We start from the raw sequence: 22,435 nt of genomic DNA, 5'->3' as shown, positions 1-22,435 counted from the left end.
TAATTAGAAATTCCATTATGCTGGGCACAAAAGCATAAACATTCACATTAAAAATTGGTCAGTAAGGAAGGAATATTTGCACACAGATGGATATTGTATGCATCTAGATTGATAAAAGTACAATGTGACTCCAGAATGAAGTCCAAATTGGCAAGACTGATCTATACGTAAGTCAGTAAATGAGAAGTTAGAAGTTATGCCAGCATGACAGAATTACTCGAGGAGTCTCCTCTAAATATATTGATTTACATTCAGCATCTATTTTAGATGGGATATGGAATTGGCAGTGTAATTTCTCTGGTCATGCCAGTGTCAGAAAATTAAGCTGCTTACGCTAGCCTATGGAAGGTTAATGGTTGCTCAAGCAGAGGTCAAGTGGTCATTTGAGAGGGAGGCTTTGATGTATAATTGAAAATGGCAGAAAGATAAACCATAAAAACCATGTCCAACCATGTTGCACATTTCTCATCTGCTGTCTGAGACCTTAATACAGTCCATCTGGCATGGAGCAGAAATGGTTCTGAAAAAATGATTTGCTCAATAACTCTGTCACTCAGCTGACATTATCTGCTTGAGTGAAGGTGAATTACATTTAAGTGAGAGAACAATATGAATTATTTTTTCGAAGTTTATTTAGCTGGCAATAGATTGAAAGTCATTTAATATTTCATCATTCTCCATTAGCCTACAGATTTTCCTCATGTTTTTTCTCTACTGCAGGGTTACTGTGAAAAACTTCGCACAACACTCTGCTCCTCATATTGAAAATGAAGTATTCGATCACTTTGTTTCTCTTAACATGCATGTATTGACATACAGGAAGAAGCTATTTAACCCATTGTGTCTCAGCTGGGGATGGTTTCATACTGAAGTTTTAAAAAATAGAACAGAAGAATGAGTACAGTACAGAAGGAGGCCATTTGGCCCACCAAGTCTGTGTGGCTGTCAGTAAGACAATCTCAGCTAGTCCAATTTCACCGCCCTTTCCCCATAGCCTTTTAAAATATTTTCCAAATTCCTTTTGGTTGAATCTGTCTCCACTGCGTTTGAGAAAGTTGCATTCCAGTTCCTAACTCCCGGCTGTACAAAAATGTTTTTCCTCATGTCACTGATGCTTGTTTTGCCATTCATCTTAATTTGTGTTCTCTGTTTCACCAAGGGAACCATTTCTCCAAATATTCTCTATCTAAATCTCTCAAAGTTTTGAACACCTTTGTCAAATCCCCTCACAGTCTTCTGTTCTCTAAGGAGAACAACTCCACCTTCTCCAATGTCTCCACATAACTGAATCTCCATGGAATCATTTTCATGACTCTTTTCTGCATCCTATCTAAAATTTGCACTTCCTTGCCAAATTGCAGTGTCCAGAATTGGACATAAAACTCCTGTTGAGGCCAAACAGCGTTCAGTAAAGGTTTAGTATAGTTTCCTTGCTTATGTACTCTGGGCTTCCGTTTTAAAAGCCCACAGCCTTGTATGCATCTTTAACACTTTCAACCTGCCCTGCCACCTTCATCGCTAAGTGAACCTGTATCCCAGGTCCTCTGTTGCTGCATCCTATTTGGAATTGTACCCTTTATTTTGTATTGCTCCCCTCATTCTTCCTATCAAGTTGTCTCACTTTTTTCACTTTTCTGCATTGGAAGGATTTATTTTCTGTCAGAAATCTATTCTTCAGTGATATTTGCAAAATTAAAGTGTGTTAGCCCTCACTATTCATGCTTACGACCTAATTATATTCATTGTGGTATAATGAAGAAATGACACAAGATGAGCTTCTCTAACATGTTGGACACTACATCCAAGCTTTCTATATGTCCTCCAAAGATTGCTTTGCAAAGGGGCCTTCTATATTATATATTTTTGATTGTATTGACCTCTTGATATTTCCGTACTTTAGGCGATATTATAAGGAAACCGATGGAATGAAACTCGATGTTGGAGCTTACATGAAGGCATTGGAGGTATTCTAATGTTTATGCTTCCTTTTCTGTTCTCCAAGTACAATGGTATTGGCTAATGTAATATTATGCCTCAAAGTATTCAATTCGTTTAGTGTTCTTTTTATTCATGTGACGTGGGTTTCATTGCCCATCCCAACTCCCTTGAAAAGAGGTGGGCAATAAATGCTGGTGTTAAATTAAAAATGTAACCAGATCACCAATTAGAAGCAGAAATATGTCATATTTAAAAGTTCTATGACTCCAAAATTGGAAGATATGCGATGCAGAATATGAAGAATTGGTAAATGCCCTGTAAATTACCAAAAACGATAAAATCAAAACTGTTCTTAATGGACTCCTTGATTATGTTTAATTAGTTACTATCTTTTGTGAAATGAGTTTTTTTCTTTGCTTGTTATGCTGCTTCCAAGTTGTCTATTCCCACCCCATTTTGAAACAATATTGAGGTATGGTTTCAAAGATGCCGTTAAATACTTCTGCCAAGGCCCTCAACTTTAGGGCACATTACAGATTAACTCATCTGTACCTGGGCTCAAATTCAGATATGTGCATACCAACTAGAAATAGGCACCCCTAGGCTTTCCTCTTTTTTTTCTCTTCCCCACTCCCACACACTACTCCAATACCCCTATCACCATCCTGATCGAGGTCAGCTCATTCAGTGAAAACTGAGAATAGAATGAATTCAACACTTTCCTTACCAGTGCAGCTCTGCTACTTCCAGATAAAGTCCTAATATGATAGTCTTCAATGGAACACCATTGACTATTCAAAAGCGGGCATTGTGTGTTAGGACAGTATGTTTCTATATGTGTGCAGATATCTTGATAATAACTCAAAATCTATTCAAGGTAGAAAAAAGCGTGTTTTGGGAAGACAAGGGTATAAGGGATGGTACTAGTTCATGGCAGGGATTATGTTATTCGAGATATGAAAGCCACGGGTACTATTTTTAAAATTGTTGTTCCACTGTCGGAAGCAGAAATGGTGTACTGTTCCTTGGATAACTCTACCAGGAATTGCAGGTGAAATCTAATAATAAAGCTGTCAAAGTTAATTGGGCAGAACTTGAGGCTGGAAGGGTATCGATCCAAGGATTTCTTTACCACAGAGGACTTTTGAGGCTTCGTCATTATAATATTCAAGGTTGAGATATGCAGATTTTTTTTATCAGTAAGGGAATCAAGTGTCATGGGGAAAAGACAGCAAAGTGGAGTTGAGGATTAGCAGATCTGACTGAATGGTGGAGCAGACTCAATGGGCTGAATGGCCTACATTGCACCTGCGTTTTATGCTCTTATTATAGAAGCAGTCACACCCAGAAAATAATTTTCACTTCTCATCAGATAGCAGTTCTGTTTTTGCTAGGCCACCTTTCTTAAAAGGAACTCTGAAGCATAGAGGGGGAAACACTGCATGGTACCATTTTAAAATGGAACCCAGATGACAAATGGAACCCGGATGATCTATGACAATTCCAACAGCAAAATTCAATTAATTATCAGGAAATTAAGGAAAGTACAAGAGAATTGAAGCTGTTAATACGTGACAAAGAGACTGTGAGAAAAGCAGGCCATTAAAACAAACTCTTAAAACATATTATAAACACATAGGGCACAATTTTCCCCTCTCTGGACATGGTGAGAAGGACAGACAATTGGGCAAATTGTTCCAGGAGAGATACTCATCCCTTCTGGGTATCATTTGGGACTTTCCAGCAATTCAGGCCCTTAAGTGGGCAATTAACAGATGCTGAAAGCCACCCTTTTCCTTTTCCTCTGACCTTCTTGCTGTTGTATCCCTTGAAGAACAGACCTTTGTCAATAATCTTTAGGATTCAGAAGGTCTTGTCCTGTGATCGGCAGGCAGTTTCTGGTGAGGTGGGACTTCAACGTTGGGGCCTGTGATTCAACCGGAGACTGGTCAGTTCTGAACAAGCTAATGCTCAATCTAATCCAGCGAGCTTTCTTGCTGGGAGTGTGAATCAGGCACCACTGAACATGCCTGCTCTCACACTTAGATTCCAAAATGGAAAATCTCTGCCATAAAATATGAACGATTTACTTGGGAAAGTGTTGAGCACATTGAGGACCCAGAGTTGATACCTAGAAGAATTGCATATTGATGACAGAGGACCTCGACCAGCAATCAAAAACAAAGACATAGGCCAGGAAATTTTGCAAGAACAAGGTGATAAGAAATGGGAAGGCACCATGGCAAGATGAATTAGTAGTAGAGGTTATTGAAGCGTCGGAGTAGCTTGGAATTGAAAAAATATTGTTGCCTACACGACCTACAGCATTTAGCATCATCCCTGAAGATCTCCCCAAATCTCCTTTTATCTGTCAAAGAAACCTGGCTCAGTAGGATACAAGATAGCATGGAAAAACAGCTGAACAATTCAAGTCATAAAGATTGTTCTCGAAATCCTAATGCCCAGAATGATGGAAAATTAAATCGGAGCTTTCAGACTTTTCAGTGTGACTTTGGCAAAGATAAAGGAGCACAAAATGCGATCCATCTTCTTAAAAAGTCAACTTACAATCCATCCAAATGTCCATTGCCCATCAGGATGATCTTGGCTCTGCACCTCTTCCTGGAAAAATGACCTGAACCATTCCCATCCACCTACACCCTCCTCTACCTGGCTATGCTCATCCTCATTCTGAACAATTTCTCCTTTAACTCCTCTCACTTTCTTCAGATTGAAAGTGTGGCCATGGGAACCCGCATGGGCCCTAGCTTTGCCTGTTTCTTTGTGGACTATGCAGAACATTGCTTGAACCATTCCTATTCAGATCCCTCCCAATAGTTCTTTCTCTGGTGCATTGATGATATCATCTGTGCTGCTTCTGTCCCGTCTGGAATTGGAAAAGTTTATCTATTTTACTTCCAATTTCTGTCTTTCTGTCACCTGATCCATCTGACTCCTCCCTTCCCTTCCTCAACATCTCTGTTTCCATTTCTGGGGATAGGCTGGCCACCAATATCCATTATAAACCCACAGACTTCCATGTTTACCTTGACTATACATCCTCACACCCTGCTTCCATAACGACTTTATCCTATTCTCTGGGTTCCTCCGTCTCCACATCTATTTTCTTGATACCACCTCAGCAGGAGGCCTCAGAAATTGCCACCCTTTTCCTCAACCAAACATTCCTTGCCACTTGTGTTGTTGGGGCCCTTTACCATGTCTGACTACCTCTGCCACTTGTGCTGTCACCCAATCCCTCCCTTCCCACAACAACGACAGGGTCCCCCTGGTTTTCACTTTCCATCCCACTAGCATCCACGCCTAAAGAATCATAAGCTGCCATTTCTGTCAGCACCAGCAGGATGTCACCGCCAGACACATAATCCCCTCCCTTCCCTTGTCGGCCTACTGCAAGAACCGTTCCCTCTATGACACCCTGTTTCCCTCCTCCTGTATTCCCAACATGTCTCCGTATTCCCAACATGTCTCCATATCCCCATAGATCCGTCCCATCCAATTGCAGAAGGTGCAATACTACCCAATGACCTTCTCACTATTCAAGGTCCCAGACACTCCTTCCACATGAGGCAGCAAGTTACCTGCATGCCATTCGATTTAGTCCACTGTATTCACTGCTCACAGTGCGATCTTCTGTACATGGGGGAGACAACGCATGGACTGGGTGACTACTTTGCTGAACACCTACACTTTGTCTACCATCATGATCCCTGGCCAGCCCTTTTGTCTCAGATCTACAGTGCTCCAGCAAGGCTTAATGGAGGTACAACACCTCATATATTCCACCTAAGTACCTTTTATAACCATCAGAACTCAACATTGACAATTTCAGAAGGTGAACACCCTCCTCCTTCATTACCCTTTCCCCCACACCCCTTGTTCCTGTTCTGCACTGGTTTCTCCCAGCATAGCCAACACATTCAACTATTTATACACAGCATTCCTCCCTTGCCTTGTCTTTGAATGCTTTGTACCCTCAACCAGAAATACCAGGCTCATATTATTCCTGCCTTGTTTTGCTGTTTCGAGCTGACAAACAGGCAGGAAGCTTGTTATTGTTGTAGGCAGGCCTCCGTCAAATAAAGAGGGATTGCCTTCACTCGGGGTCTTGGCACAGTAAGTTGAGGGCAGTCTCTGATACCAGTCCAGGGCCTTGGACATGATTTATCAGCCGCTCAGGGTAGTCAGAATCAGGATGCTACCCATTCAAGGGGTAAGGAGCCGAATGTCAGGCAGCCCTCCACCCATCTTGACTCTTTTTGCCCTCATGTTGGCTGTTTGTCTCCTGGAATGAGAGAAAGGCAAGTATGATGGGAGATGAATGTGGGTGGCGCAGCTGTTTCTCTTGATGCAAGTGAGGAGGTGTCCCAAGCAAGTAAGTAGGTAGCGCTCAGGACAGGCAGGGGAGTGAGGAAAGATGTTGCAGACAATGGTGAGAGTGGTAGAGCATAAGCCTTAGTGGGAGGTGGGTACAGGAGCAAAGATAGAGTGAGTGTGAGGTATCAAAGAGAAGATGATGCCTGTTATGCTGGGCAAACAGAGAAGGACATTGATGGTGCTGGCTATTCCTCCTGAAAGCTGAGACCACTTTAATCTGGATGGTAACCTCAGATCAGGCTGACATGTTCCAGTGTCATGGCCTCCACTGCCAGTCCTGGGGAAAGGGGAATCTCTTGTTTGTTCCACATTGTAAAGCAGGGCTTCCAGGTCCCTGCCTCTAAACTTGGGCACCAATATCCCCTGTTTGCCAAGTCCAGGGCAATGTCAGGAACCATGTAGGGCAGCTCCAGACTAACAATGCTTGACCAGTTTCTGGAAACAGCATGTAGTAAGATGTGGCTAGACCCAGGATGACTTGAAGAAAGCCATTGGGGCAGGATATGAAGTTAATTTGGTGTGTTTAGTCAGGTACAATGAGAAATCTTGCTTGGCCTGAGGTTGAGAATCCCTTCAAAAAACCTCATGCAACTTTTATTTAGCCCAACAAATGTAAGATTCAGCCCAATGTTTTGAGTCCAAAATAAGTTCTTTGGAGCCTCATGCCAGCCAAACTAATATGTTATAGGGAAAATGCTAAAATCTGTTATTGATGAATTTATAGCAAACAGTCACAAAATGCTGATGCAGTCAACCAGAGTCAACATAATTTTGTGAAAGGAAAATTGTGTTTGACTAATATATTTGAATGCTTTGAGGAATTAAGAACTACTGTGGATAAAGGTAAATGAGTAGATGTAGTGTATTTGGATTTCCAAAATATATTTGAGACCCCACATTAAAGGCTACTACACAAAATAAGAGCATCAGATAGAGGTTCAGTTAGCCAACGGAAGCCGAAGGCAGTGATCAATTTTTAATTTTCTGTTTGGTAAACTGCAACTTGTGGAGTATCAGAAGGGGCTTCGACTTTTCACAATGTATGTGAACAAATTGGATGAAGGGGCCAAGTGTATAATTGCTAAGTTTTGCTGATGTCACTAAGTTAGGTAGGGAAGTAAGTTGTGAAGAGCACATAAAAAACCTGCAAAGCCAAGGATGGATTAAAAGACTGGGCAAAAATTTGGCAGGTGGAGAATAATGCAAACTTGTCCAATTTGACAGGAAAAATAGAAAAGAAATGCATTCCTTAAATCTCTATGGTACTGAGACATCTGAATGTGCTTGTATATGAATCACAGAAAGTTAGTATATGGCACCGTAAGTGATTTGGAAGGCAAATGAAACATAGTCATCTATTGCAAGGGGAATGGAATATGAAGGCAGGAAAGTTTGATACAGTACACAGGACACTGATGAAACCATATTAAGAGTACTGTGTACAGTTTTGGTCTTGCTTAAAGAGTATAATTACATTAGAAGCAGTTTAGACTGATTCCTTGGGTTAAGGTATTATTTTGAGGAAAGGTTGGACACCCAGGGCTTGTACCAACGGAGTTCAGAAGAATGAATGATAACCTCATATAAAATCCTGAAGAGACTTGATAGGATCTGAGAAGATACTTTCCCTTATAAAACCAGGAGACGCAAATTAAAAATAAGGTGCCTCCCTTTTCAATCAGAGATTTGGAGAATATTTTTTAATCTGTCGGAGCATTGTTAATCTGTGGATTTATCTACCTTTGAAATCAATGGAGGTAGAGTCATTAAATATTTTTTATGGGTAAATTAGATTCGTGATTAACAAAGAAGGTTATCAGAACAGACAAATTTAAATTGAGGTGCTATGACCCACTGCAGTATCCCACCATAAATTTAGCCCTGCTATTGTCAAAGTCATACCGAATGTTAAAGTTTCTTTTTTAATATGCACAGTACCCCATTTTTCCTGACTTTCAGACCAAAGTTGATTTAAAAATCATGGACCAGGTATCTGTATTAAACAAAAGTTATTATTTATTGTAAGTAATTAGACTATAGCTACAAATAGACAAAGTTGAAGATCTCAGATACTTATTAAAAGTATAAAACCACAGGATTCCGTGGTTTAGAACAAGGAAACTAAACTTTATAATGCAAGTTGGAAAGTAAAACAATCTGCAAGATATTTACAACTTACACATTTAAGACGAACATGAAGTAAATCTGAGTTAACAGGTAATTTATGGTTGAGCATGGCGGACTGCATTTTAAATGGATGCTGCTGTTGAGATTAACTCCACAAAGCTAAGACTGATCCTACCCACCTATTTATGACATTGTGGGTCTGGACGTCTAATTAAAATTCTTCCTCTTTTGCAATGGATCTCAATTTCGAATTTTCATTTTGAAGATCCAGCTTTGGAAACTCCCTCACAGACTCTCTGACTCAGACCGCCCCAACAGTTGCTCTCATCTTTGTAATTCAGTCGCTTCTCCCAATCTCCTGGAGGATTCTTCAGGATTCTTGAGACCATTCCCAAGCATCTAATCACTGACACGATTTCATCTTTTATCAAACAGCTGGCTTCATTGAGCTGTCACTGAATTTCTCCAAGCTAAAATCTTGCTCGGCGACATCAAGCAAATACTGCTTGTGGGCTTCCTTCACCACTTCAGCTGCATTGAACTATTCTGCACCTACTCCCTTGGACCTTTCTAGAGCCTTAACTGTATGAATTCACTTCTTTCGTATGAGTATTCCCTTCACTCCAAACTGCAACTAACGTCTTCCTGCAATTGGACAGGTAAATTGAAACCGGAGAACCTTCTTAAGCTATACCCATCTCCATAAAGCTCAGGAAACAAAGCAGAAATTGCTGGAAAAGCTCAGCAGGTCTGGCAGCATCTGTGAAGGAGAAAACAGTTAATGTTTTGGGTCCAGTGACCCTGCCTCAGAACACCGGATCCAAAACGTTACCTCAGTTTTTTCCTTCACAGATGCTGCCAGACCTACTGAGCTTTTCCAACAGTTTCCGTTTTGTTTCCTGATTTACAGCATCTGCAGTTCTTTCGTTTTTTATTCCATAAAGCTGAGCTTGATCTGAGCTATCCTTAGCCTGACCTTTTTGAGTTAAATATCCCTCATGTGCAATATTTCCTTGATCTGAAGAAGTAAATGAGTTTTACTGTCTTTGAGTTCACACAATACTTTTAACTATTGCTGTTTAAACCCTAAAACAAACAATCCCTCTGGACTGTCATTACTGAAAGCAGTATAGACATGATGGTTGAAACCTTCTAAGGAGTGGTGATCACTGTTCTATTGTTATTCTGCTCCTTATGGTGCACATTGGGACCTAAGTCCACATTTCTCACCAGCACTTCCAAATTCAGAAATGTAGGGCTATCTGAAATCAAAATGGATCCTCATACTGCAGGAAAGATGGGGAAGTCAATAATGCCTTCTTTTTCACAGCAGAAGATGGTGTATTTTGTTAAGTTACTATAAATAGTTGTGCTCTACAGTTACTCATCATCCCTTGGATGGTATTTCTTTGTGTATTGTGAAGACCTGACTAACCACAAGACCCACACCACCATCAATAGTTTTAAAAGGTACTTGAGGATGAGGAACCTATAGGATCATGGACTAAATCAGAATCTACGATCAAACAGGACTGCACTTTTAAAGAACCATCTTGTATGATGAGCTGAATGGCCTTGTTTTGTTTTAATTTCAATTATCTAATACATTCAATAACATGACGTTGTATGTGTGTGTGATATACAACATATTATAAATACACAGCTAAGATTTAATAAACATGAAGAATCAATCTCAGCAAGATCAACATATATTTTTTCCCTACTCCAATACATTACCTGAGGGTCATTTAGCTTAGATGATTATTGTGTTTCAGAATACAGAAAAGTACAGAGTTTGATTCATGTTCCAGCTGAAGTGGACTTTTTGCTCTGTCCCATATTAAAAGCATGATACAAACATAGTTAAAAAACGATCGAGGATACTACTTGGAGAAGAAGTAGCACGCTGTCAAATTTACTGCTCCAAATCATCTCAGCTTAGTCAGTAATAACATCAACCCCAGAGCTATGCTCCCTCTGCTGATGGATATAGAATTGTACAATGAGCCACAAGCATCACATTTTCATGAATTGTCATGCCAGAAAAACATTTGATACCCCTTTATTTTAATTTATATTTGTGTTATTTAATTATTCATAACCTGAGAAAATTAAAAGGAAAGGCAGTCCTGCAAATGGATTGAATGTCAGGCTAAAAAGGATAAAAACTGGAATGCCCAGTTTTCTCATTTCTGTCGCCCCTGTGATACATGAAACATAACATTACTGTACCTACCTTAGCGGTACATGATATCTGTAATTAGGTGCATCATCACTTGGATAAAATGATTCTTTGGGCCTGACATTTTTTGATCAAGTTTCTGAACTAAAATGCAGAGTGACCCAATTGGTATTGGAATGTTACTGCTTCCCCAAAGAAATAAAATCCCTTTGTTTCAAAAACTAGAATCAAAATAGCTTTCAGCATGCATATTTGTAGATTTAGCCATCAAAGATGCTACTTACAGCCTGCTGCACATTTGACAAGAAACGTTTAAATTAACCAGAATTTTATTGCTGTTCTTATGTTGTTAAAAATTCAAATACTTAGTTGTCTTTAATATAGAGTTATATTCTGCCTTGAAGTCTCGGGTGCCTTTTTCTCTCAAGAACTACATATGAATTTGAAACCATTTGAAACAAATTTTGTTTCTGATTTACAGTATCCACAGTTTTATTTTAGTTTTTACGCATGAATTTGATTTTATTTTCATTCCCTCCTCCCAGTATGCCTGTGATATCAAAGCCGAAGTGATAGGAAAGCCAGCAAAAATGTTTTTCCTTTCAGCTTTATCCGACATGGACTTAGAGCCAGATCAGGTAAGAGCTAGTCTTTCATGCTGGATACTTGTTCTGTTATCTGTTGAATAAAAATAACTTGTTTAAGTTGTTTCTTGTCATTTTGGCTCATTTGATTTGTCAAATGGCTATGGATTTTTCTTCCAGGAATTGTTAGTTGCAGCTTAATTTGAATGAAATACAAATGTTACAATTATTGCTGTGTTTATAGCAAGTGACAATATGAAAAAATTTTGAATGTTCATCAAGGATAATTAAGTATAGAATAAACAGACTTTTCCTTCTGATAACTTGCAGCAGACAAAAAAATCTAACTCGTGTCATTCTTTTTTATTCATTTTAGATGCTTTTCTTAACAATATAAATTATGAATCCAAAAGCCATAGATCTGTAGGTTAACATCAGCTTTGCTTTAACCACACATTGTACTGGACCCCAGAGGATAATGTGCAATTGTGATTTGAATGTAGATTCTTATGTGACCAGGCACCCTGAATTGAAGCTTAATTAACTGTGATTTATAACTTGCAATACATAACTTTCAGTTTATTTTCTGCATAAAGGTTGTTCTTATTGCCTTGCAAATACAGTGACTTAACAAATATTTAGTCTTATTTCCAGTTTACAAATAGAGTTAAGTGGACAAAAACCTCAGCTAGAGGCTGATAGCAATTGAGAATGACAGTGCTGTTGATTTAAAAATTGGATATTAATATTTCATAAAATTCCATCCGATACTGAGCAGTGGACTGCTTGGAGGAGTTCATTTCTTAGCAGTAATGTATTGGAATGTATTTTCTCTTGTGTGGCAGCCTTCCTTCCAGAAAGATGGTTTGCACTGTAGTGGTCAGCTCTGGGTTGGTAACCACATCAGGTGCCCTTTCCACATGGCAGTTGTACTGCATTTGTTACAGAGGAAAACTGCAAGGGTGCTCAATTTGCTGGCCTATGATTTTTCTCTGGGCTCTTTTCTCAGCCAGCTGAGCTTTCCATTCCTGTTTGTATCCTCCTGTGCCCTCCCAGACATATGGCTTGCAATGGTCATAGCATCGCTGAATGTCTGCTAGTTGTCACTATCAGTGTCCTTGTGGCAATGGAATGGATACCTTGAAGGTCATGACCCAGTGGCCAGTTCATTGTATACCCAAACTCCTTCTGTACAATCGTCAACCATCTGATACATGTAATTGAGCTGCTAGTGCAGGTGCGTTGATTTAGTAATGACTGGATGGCAACACCACACATCAGAACCTCTGAGTTGCTGACCTTGTACTGTCATGAGATGCCAAGCATACATCTGAGACAACAAAGGTGAAAATTGCTCAGCCTTTTCTCTTGCCTAGCACAGGGTGTCCGGTTCTCACCACTATGGAGAAGTGCACTGATACAGGTTCACAAGGCTCTCAATTTGCTATTATGTCAGCTTGTTCTAATTCTACATGCTGTTGTTCAGCTTGGGATCAACAGCTGGAGCTTTGCAATGTATGTGTTTCTTCAGCATCAAGTGATAGATTTCTGGTGATTGTGGTGCCTTGATATATGAAGCTATCACTATCCTCTAAACGTCACTTTGTCACATTGCTGATCGATGGCGGTATAGCAACATCCTAGATCATGGACATGCCTTCCTAATGCTGATGGTCAAACCAGATTCTTTACAAGAATCAGAAAGTACGTTGATTTGGTATTGTAAGTGTTCCTCAGTATGGACGGTTCGTGTGCAATCCTTGGAATAGAACAACTTCCTGACGGGGAGGGAAGTTTCTCAAGTACAAGGCCAAAGAGGGAAATCATGGGTCTTGCCACTTTTCCTATTTCCAGATCCCTTGTTTTCCCACCACATTTATCCCTCCTTGACATTTCAACATTCAATAACTTCCATCAAGTGCAGCATGACACGAGGTCTTTCAGTCCAGTAAGTTTGCAGTAGTGTTTTTGAAGAGAAATCCTAGCGCACACACATTGCACATGCCCCAGATACAATCAATTCTTTCCCTTTTTTTCCCTTTAGTCTTTATCCAATTTTCTTTTGAATTCCAACTTGAACCCCCATATCCATCATAATATCAGCGAGGGAGTGCATTCCAAAGCTTAACCATTATTTGTGTAAAACTTTTGTCCTCATGTCACCCCTGGGTTTTTTGCCAACCAATTTAAATGAAGTTAAATCTGGATCATTGGATTGGAGCCAGTCTTTATATATTCCAGCTAACTATTCATAATTTTATCCATTGGCATCAAATCCCTTCAGACTTCTTGGCTCTAGGAAGAACAACCCAAGATTCTTTGTAATCCCTCATGCTTGAAACCATGCTAGGAAATATCTCCCGAACCCTTTACAAAGCCTTCATATCCTCTGGTGCCCTGAACTGGGGTAGAACAGCATCGTTCAGGTTCAACTACACTTTTGTCCCTCTAATTATAAAACTCATTGCAAGCCCAGATTTCAGTACGATATATTTTAAAACCACAACTTTGTCAGAAAATTACACACCGCTTGGTTATTCATGTCATAAAATCAGCTCTGCTTCTATGAACCTGTCCTTATGTCATATCCAGACAGCAATATCTGCTAGGCCTGAACCCCACAAGTACCAAAATAATAATCCCATGTAAAAATCAGCATATGTTGAGCTCTATTGGTACAACTCCTGGTTTCATTTCTAAGTGTAAAAATAGCAAACCCTGCATTAATTTAGCACCAGCCAACTCACCTGCAGTAATGTGTTATTGCTGACCATGCTTTAATAGAGAACTTACACTTTGCATTGAGTGGTAACCATTTTCTCATCTTAAGTTAAAACAAACCACACTTACAAATGCCCAGCATTGATGATATAGTAGGAAAGCAAAGTGTTACAGTTGCTAGAAATGTTAAAAGTAAACAGAAAATGCTGGAAATACTCAGCAGGTCAGGGAACATCTATGGAGAAACAAAGTCAATTATTCAGATCCATGATTCGCATTGTTTCTGAAAGACATCTGTTTCTCTTTGCACAGAAGCTGCCAAATGAACTTGGCATTCCCATTTCTCAGCAAAACTCACTCCCCCATTTGCCAGCCTTCCAAAAAGTAATCTGACTTCTTGTCAATATCTCATTCCTTTTCAGCATGAAACCCAGCAGTAATTGCCTGAGACCTGGTTTTACATTGGCACAACATCAAATATAACTTTTTTAGAAGATTAAGTCTGAACAAAACATAAGCAACTTACTGAGCCATAAACTGATAATTTTTAAAAACGAATAATCTGTAGTTGCATCCTTTTTATCTGAGCTGCTTGTGGGCTTTGCACACTATACAGTGACTGGCCATTGCCTGGAGCTGCACTGAGACTGCTGCACCTAGAGGTAGCTAATTTGGGTGCCCTGTTCAGGACCCCTGTCATATCAGTGACAATGGCCAGCGCTTCTGAGTTGGGACGTTCAATGCAGCCTAAGGTTATGGTCATCTACATTGAGGCAGCACGGTGGCTCAGTGGTTAGCACTGCAGCCTCACAGCGCCAGGGACCCAGGTTCGAGTCTAGCCTCGGCCGACTGTCTGTGCGGAGTTTGCACGTTCTCCCCGTGTCTGCGTGGGTTTCCTCCGAGTGCTCCGGTTTCCTCCCACAATCCAAAGATGTGCAGGCTAGGTGGATTGGCCATGCTAAATTGCCCATAGTGTTCAGGGGTGTGTGGGTTATAGGAGGATGGGTCTGGGTGGGATGCTGCAAGGGTCGGTGTGGACTTGTTGGGCCGAAGGGCCTGTTTCCACACTGTAGGGATTCTATGAACTTGCATAAAAGGGCAGTGCTGTGAGTAAGACAAAAGCTGCAAGTTGAACCCAGGCATCTGGAGGGTAAGTGGAACTCGTTCACCATGCCCACTGTATGAGATGGCCACTTAAGACAGGGGCTGGTGCCTGAGCCCAGCTCTCCTGAAGACATGGGCCCTGGTGATTAGTGCCATGTGCAGCCTCCTCTCCTGGGCTCTGCTCCTGTGGGTAAAGCTGTACAGCTTCTTGTTAGTTCTGGTATTTAAGTAGACACCCTCTGTAGATGACCTGAGGACATTTAACAGCAGCAAACAGAAGAATATGTGAAAGAGTGTCACTGCCAGGACACAGCATGGTTTGAGCCCACAATGGACTAATGGCTTCTGATGTTGCTCAAGGGCATTGCTGACTTTACCCGCTGTATTGTGATGGAACAAGGAGATCACATTGAGTTCAATGGGCAACCAGTTTTCTCCAACAGCTTACATAGACGATCTCTGCTCACATGGTTGAATGCCTTGGTGAGATTGATGAAGGCTGTGTATAATGGTCTCCTTTGTCCCCAGCATTTCTCTGGTTTGAGAAGGTTATGGCCAATTGTTGATCCTCCGGTTCTAAAACTGCTCAAGCTTTGGAGAAATGTTTCAGCTATGGTCTGAAATTCTGATAAGGGCACCAAAGACAAATACCTTTCCTACATTGCTCAGCGAGGAGATACCATGATAGTTGTTACAAATGCAGCAGTGACCCTTGTTCTTGTACAAAGTCACAGTCTCTGTATCACACACATCTTAATACACAGTCCCCTCCCTTCAACAGAAACGGGGGGACTGTGCAGATGCTGCAGGAGTGTCGGTTTCCTGTGTCTGAATTCAGACAGTGTGGCATCAGCATGTGGAATGTTGCACATATCTTTGCTAAGATACTTTTACACTGGTTCAATATCCAGTTCTTCTGTGGTAGATAAGTGTCACATTTCTGTGCTGTCTAGAGCTTCCACTGTGACCATGTTCTCCCTAGAGTAAAAGTCAGGGTTAGTGTTCAGCCCAGCTCTCCAACTATTTATTGCAGTCTGTGATGGTCTCCTCGCCTTTGTTTTCAGTGGATCCATTTTCTTTGCAAATGGATCTCTTTGATCCAGATGTCTGGATATTTTGACAGGGTTGTAAGCAATATTCATTGATACACTGCCTACCATTCTTTTGGACTTTACTTGAGTGGTTTTAAGCAAGTTGGAACTATCTGAAGTTTCCAACTCTAATTCGGAGTCAGAAACATTCTCAGAAGGCACCAGGAAGTCGGAAGTTCAACTTCCTGGCAAATTCCGGGAAGAAAAGAGAAGCTGTGTAACAGAGTGGAGGGCAGGAGAGATTAAGTGATGAAAGGAAGCATGCAACAAGGCCAAAGGTAGGGCAGTGGAAATAATAAAAGATCCGTCCAGAGGTGGTTTGGATGGCAGGATCCTGAATATTGAATCATCCGTGTGCAAGAAGTAGGTAAAAAAGAGGAAAACAAAAAAGAATCAACAAAAGGAAACTCATTTGAGCTGAGGTTACAATCTAAAATTGTTGAACTCTGTGTCTGTAAGACTCTGGATCATCCAGTTGAAAGATGAGGTGCTGTTCCTTGAGTTAGGATTGAGTTTCATTGAAATATTATAGGAGGCTGAGAACTGGAAGTTCAGAGCGCGAGTAAGGTGGAGAATTTAAATGACAGGTGACTAGAAACTTGGTCCCACACTTTCAGACTGAACAGCGGTGTCTGCAAAGCAGATAATCTGTATCTGGTCTCCCAAGTGTAGAATAGGTCACAATGCAAGAAGTGAATACAATCTTCTACACTGAAATAAATACAAGTACGTCACTGTTAGACCTGGAAAGTGTGTTTAGGGCCTTGAACAGTGAGAAGAATAAAGATGTAAGGACAGAAAGGTGTCACAGGAAGGGGAGAAAGTGCTGTGAGTGACTGACGAGTCAAACCGAGTATCCAAATCTCTGGGAATGCTGGAAGTGAAAAAGAAGTTGTGTTTTGAGGATGATATCGTGCTAATGGTGGGCAGAAATCAGTGATTCCTTCTGTTTTCAACTGAACATGGAATTGCTGCCTATTTAAAGATTTTTAATGTTTAACTGTCTGGTTAATATTTCTTGTGGGAAATTACTGAAAGAACTCCACAGAGGCTAGTATCCCATCACCAAGTTACCCTTTTATTTGCATGTGCATAGTGCTTGACACTGATCCGGCTTCGTCAGAGCCAGCTCCTAGAGTGAACAGAACCTCTGACACTCCTGTTCATATCTGTCAGCCAAGGCTCCCTGATTGGACCAGATTAACAGCCCCACTCGGGGGACCCCTATTCTGAGGTTCAGCTGGCTGACCTCGTCACAGTCACTACAGTGACTTCTTTGTGAAGGTGACTGTTTTGGTAAGAATAATTTGAGCGTGAGTTCAAATGCAGAGGTTCCCACCAGATTTTCCATTGGTTCCCTGACTTAATGCCAAACTACTTCCTGTTTAAAAGCAGATCAGATGCAAACAAACTCCATTATTGTTAGTGAAGGTCAAACCCAGCCTCACTGTTTGGAAATGGAGTTGTTTGCAGCATTAAATATTTAAAGACAAATATTTCTGCTCCTTCAGTCCACAATTAGTTGTCTCATATCCTAATGGCTACCTGAAGCACTTCATTGACTGAGCGTAACACACCATCATTGTGTGAAGGTGTCTGTTCTTGAATGAGCAATATTTACTTTTTTTTTGGACTACTTTATCCTCAGTTTTCCTATAGTGCGGGTTTTGCACGGATCTGTGTATTTTAGCAGTAGGTTATGAGCGTCAAAAGTCAGCTTTTTTTAAAAAAAAAGAGACATCTGGGAGTATATGTGCATTGCAGGGCTCACCAATCTGTGGGTGAGAGTGGGTATTGCATAATATGTAATCTTAGAGCACTGGTTCTTGCTGTTGGAGGCTGGTGTAAACCTGGTTGACTGGTGGTGCTAGGGTCTTTGGCCAGAAGTTGAATTTAAAGCAACATCATTTGGAATCTCTGTAAAGTGGGATCAGGTGACTTGTCACTCGCCATGGACCTAATGGGCTGAATAGCCTCCTTCCATACTGTAAACCTCTCCTCCTGTGATTCCATATTACTTAAGTGATTCCAACAATTATTATTTCTGTAGGCTTTAATAAGAATGGGTGTGGTTTTCCCCTGGCTGGTGTGATATGTGTAACGGTCAAAAAGGTGGGAAAATATGGAGCAAATGAAAAAATTGGGATCTTAATGACGAGAAATATTTCTGCGATTTTCCTCTTAAGCTTCAAATGGAGACTTCAGAACCTCACCACAGAGCAGCAACTACCTGACTTCCATTCATTTATATCTCACTAAAGCCCCAGCTCACCTTGATATATCAAAGAACTCTCCTCTCCTTTCCTGAGAAACTAAATGGTGAAAATTCCTGACACATTAGAGTGGGTACCTGCTAGCTGCAGCTCTACTAACGCTTGTGCCAGCCATCGTGCAACTACTTCTTAATCACAATACCCCTGCGTACTCCAAGGTCCCCCTCCTCCTTCTTTGAGGAAACTGTTCTGAAGACGTGTCATATTGGACTTGAAGTGTTAACTCTGTTTCTCTCTCCACAGATGCTGCCAGACCTGCTGAGTTTCCCAGCATTCTGTGTTTGTTCCATTACACTCCCTAACACTTTGCCATCAGAATCAGTGCTTCACCACACCATTGTGCCGGCTCTTGGATCAACTCTCACACCCTTTCAGACCTTCAACACTTTGGAGCTCAGAGTCATCTAACGCTTGCTTTTTCTGCCAGGTTGCTTTGTCACAGTGTCACACACATGTGTTTATACAGGATGCATCTCAAGGCTCCTCGCTTGGTTTTTTGGCACCTAGTCACTTTGCACTTATTTGAAGGCTGCCAGCTTCTATCTAATTCACAAAATTTTCTCAGCGAACATTCTCTGACCTTGGCACTGACAGACAGACCTCTAGCTTCTGTGTGAGCTGCCACGTTTTTTATTGCGCACAGGGTTTTTCGTGCCCCATTCGAGGCTGCCAACCTTTGGCTTGCAGTGCCATTTAGCACAGAGAGAAAGCCAGGTGGCCCATCACAGTGGGGAGCACTGTGCTGTCAAAGGGTGGATATGTCGCTGTATGGCACCTTGCATCAATGACTTCACAAATACAGCATGTTTGTACAAGAAACACACTGCATGTGCTTCAAGCAAATGGCAGCTGTGTGAAAGTGAAAGGGGTGTAATCCTTAGTGGAATCAAGGAGGACTATGATCTGTCAGGGGATACTACCACAGCCACTCAAGTCCTCTTCCCATTCCAGACCAGGAATTTGACCATAGTTAGACGGGAGCTTGGTCCGACTTGAGTCTGGGGATTTGCATCCTGGAGAGTGGGCCAGGACAAGTGCAACCAAACTACAGGTAGGTCAGTCAGGATGCTGCAGAAACATCACTTTTTTTTTCCTTTTTTTTGCGGGGGGTGGGGGGGGGGGGGGGGGGAGGAGATTAATTTTTACCTGCAATGAGACAAAGGGAGTGATTGAGTATAATGGAAATCAATGGAAGAACAATGAGTGGTGAGGCATGAGCAGGGCAAGTGGTGAGGTGTCCCCAGTGAGTGACTGAGTAAGAAGTGCAGAGGCCAGGAAGGGCAAATAGTTTGGGAAGGTGGGGTAGGTGAGAGCCATTGAGTGGTCAGAATGCATGAAATAGTGAGAAATACAGACAATGAGCCTTTGTGAGAGGTGTGTGCAGTGACAGAGTTAGAGTGAGTAGTTGCTGTTGGAGTGAGAGGCAACAGAGGGAAGAAGGTGGCACTAAACTTTTGGTGACGAGAAGATTATTGACCTGCTTCCTGCACTGTTTGGCATCCCGCTTCACTAGAGACAGGGCCCGTCCATAAAGCAGGGAGCAAGCTGTCATTTCTCCTTGGTTATGCCCTCAGTGATGATGGTATAAGACTCCAGTTTGAGGGCCAGGCCCTGGCCTGCATTGTCTAAAATGGTGCTCAGTTGGGTTTTAAATTTGGCACCAGTGGTGTGACACCATAAGGATGAAGCTCTTTATTTCAAAAAATAAAATTTCCTTTTTAATATTTTCATATTTCCTTTCCTCATATTTGTATAATGAAGTGGCCTACAGCTGCAGTGGAAAGGGTGTTGAATCTCCTAATCCTGAGGGAGAGGGTTGGTGGAATGGATAAACCTGCAGCAGAACCTGAAGAAGAAACCAGATAAATAAATTATTCAAAGATGTAAATACTTTTTTTTAATCAAACTATGTTTGATTGTGATTAGTGAGTAGCTCTAATCTGATGCTGATCGACCCTCCGTTAGTCCTGTTTATAAGTATAGGTCTGTAATAGCTCTTCAGAACTACAACATTCATTCCAGTGCATTCCCCTAAAACTTAATCTATTTCTGTTTCCTTCAAATATCGTTTTAATAATAGAAGATTTTTTTTTTCCCCTTAGTTTCACAAATATGAAGAGGAGTTTTGTGCATAAAGCTGCTTTGATCGATACGATTGTGATCAATGGTTTTTGCTGTCACATGTTTTTGAATAAGTATTCACTGAGTATTCTGTTATGAAGGCAGTCCTGTTGCACACAGTCTTTTCTCTGAGAGCTTGATCTCAAACCTGGTTTTTACTCCTTTTAAGGGAGCCAAGAACTGAAGTTCAGAGCAACACTTGCATGTTGTGCTCCTCCCATCACTACCTTTTTAAAATTGCTTTTTAAACATTGCAAAACTTTAAATGTACTTGCTAGAGTTTTGCATTCTGAAAACATAAAGTGATCCCTTTAAATACGTGAGGATATAAATCACTATTGTTTCTTCGGGAGTATCCATCACATGTGTCTAACAGAAAAGTAGCTGACCCTCTATCAGGCATCCACTGATTTTGTGACCTAAAAATGAAACAGACAGTTGACGTCATGTGTTTCCCCACTACAACCCCTCTATTAGTCTTGAATGATGAAATGTTTAATAAGTGAGGGACTGTGTCTGTCGTGTTGATGTAACATCACTTGTTGCATCAATAGTATATTCTGCTTTGACCATCTTAAAATATTCCCTGCCAATTTAATTGTGCAAGCCTAAACCTTTTATAATGTAATCAGTGTGTTGCTAATAATAGAGTTTGGCCTTTTATAATTCCTGGGATCTGAGTTTGAACACAACTCTTACTCATTTAATCGTTATTTCTTCTGACTGCTCTAAGCAAAGTAAACTAATGTTAGATTCCATTTCCTCCTCTCTGTCCATCCACCCGGTATTGTCCTGACTAGTGCTGATTTTGTCGAGCCTGCTTAGAAATGCTATAAATTTGGGGTGATGGGACAGGAAGTGACATGTTGATTTTATGTCCAAAGTGCTTAAAAGACAGTCTGCATTTTTTAAGACCTATTCTGAAAACATTTCAGAGCTTCCTTTACAAGCAGTGGTACCACTTTTCTCAATTTCACTAACAGCAAAGTAACAACGGGTGAAAACCATCGGACTTTATGCATCACAAATGGAAGAGAAATTAATGAGTTGCAGCTGAACAGAGGAACAAAGAGGAGCATTTCCTTTATTTGGAGAAAACTCCCAGCGCAAGGCAGAGAAGGCCACTGACTCAGAGTCTGTTGAGTGAGGACTAAGTTATGAGATCAGATTAAAAAAAAAAATAGAAATCATAAACGAAAACAGATCACTCATATGATACTAAATGTTAGTCAAGAGCGATATTTAAAGTTAAACCTTTAAGGCCAGCAAATGAGTACAAATTGATGGAAAAAGTGAGTTTAGAATTGATATGAGGAAGCACTTCTTCATGCAGAATGAGTGTGTAGAAGATATTTTCAGAAATTGGAGACAACTTATTTAAGGTCATGAAATACCCTCTCATTTATAATTTTGTGATGAACTTAAAATAAGGGATATCGTGAAATATGAAGAGTAGAACTTAGGCCAGACCTAGTTTACTCCTAGAGATAGTAGGAACTGCAGATGCTGGAGAATCTGACATAACAAGGTGGAGAGCTGGATGAACACAGCAGGGCAAGCAGCATCATAGGAGCAGGAAGGCTGACATTTCGGGCCTAGACCCTTCTTCAGAAATGGGGGAGGGGAAGGGGGTTCTGAAATAAATAGGGAGAGAGGGGGAGGCGGATAGAAGATGGATAGAGGAGAAGATAGGTGGAGAGGAGACAGACAGGTCAAAGAGGCGGGGATGGAGCCAGTAAAGGTGAGTGTAGGTGGGGAGGTAGGGAGGAGATAGGTCAGTCCAGGGAGGACGGACAGGTCAAGGGGGTGGGATGAGGTTAGTAGGTAGGAGATAGGGGTGCGGCTTGAGGTGGGAGGAGGGGATAGGTGCCTAACCTGTTGTTCTTCCTCCCACCT

General features: G+C 41.1%; 1 protein-coding gene across 5 annotated transcripts in view; it reads left to right on the top strand.

Moving 5' to 3' along the window:
• The window catches only part of LOC109915981 (phospholysine phosphohistidine inorganic pyrophosphate phosphatase), a 160,599-nt gene that overhangs the window by 44,855 nt on the left and 93,309 nt on the right, over positions 1–22,435 (top strand). For all 5 annotated transcript variants that reach the window (XR_007264280.1, XR_007264279.1, XM_048608912.1 and 2 more), the window contains exons 4-5: positions 1,901–1,964; positions 11,191–11,283. Coding sequence is in view for 3 of the 5 variants with exons in the window: in XM_048608912.1 (XP_048464869.1) it covers positions 1,901–1,964; positions 11,191–11,283 (157 nt within the window). In the remaining 2 variants the exon portion in view is untranslated. The remainder of the gene's footprint in view (positions 1–1,900; positions 1,965–11,190; positions 11,284–22,435) is intronic.

The sequence above is a fragment of the Rhincodon typus genome, chromosome 20 (assembly GCF_021869965.1).
Source record: "Rhincodon typus isolate 14 chromosome 20, sRhiTyp1.1, whole genome shotgun sequence".
NCBI lineage: Eukaryota > Metazoa > Chordata > Chondrichthyes > Orectolobiformes > Rhincodontidae > Rhincodon > Rhincodon typus.
The sequence above is the reverse complement of the archived record's forward strand: the minus strand, read 5'-3'. Positions and strand labels throughout refer to the sequence as shown.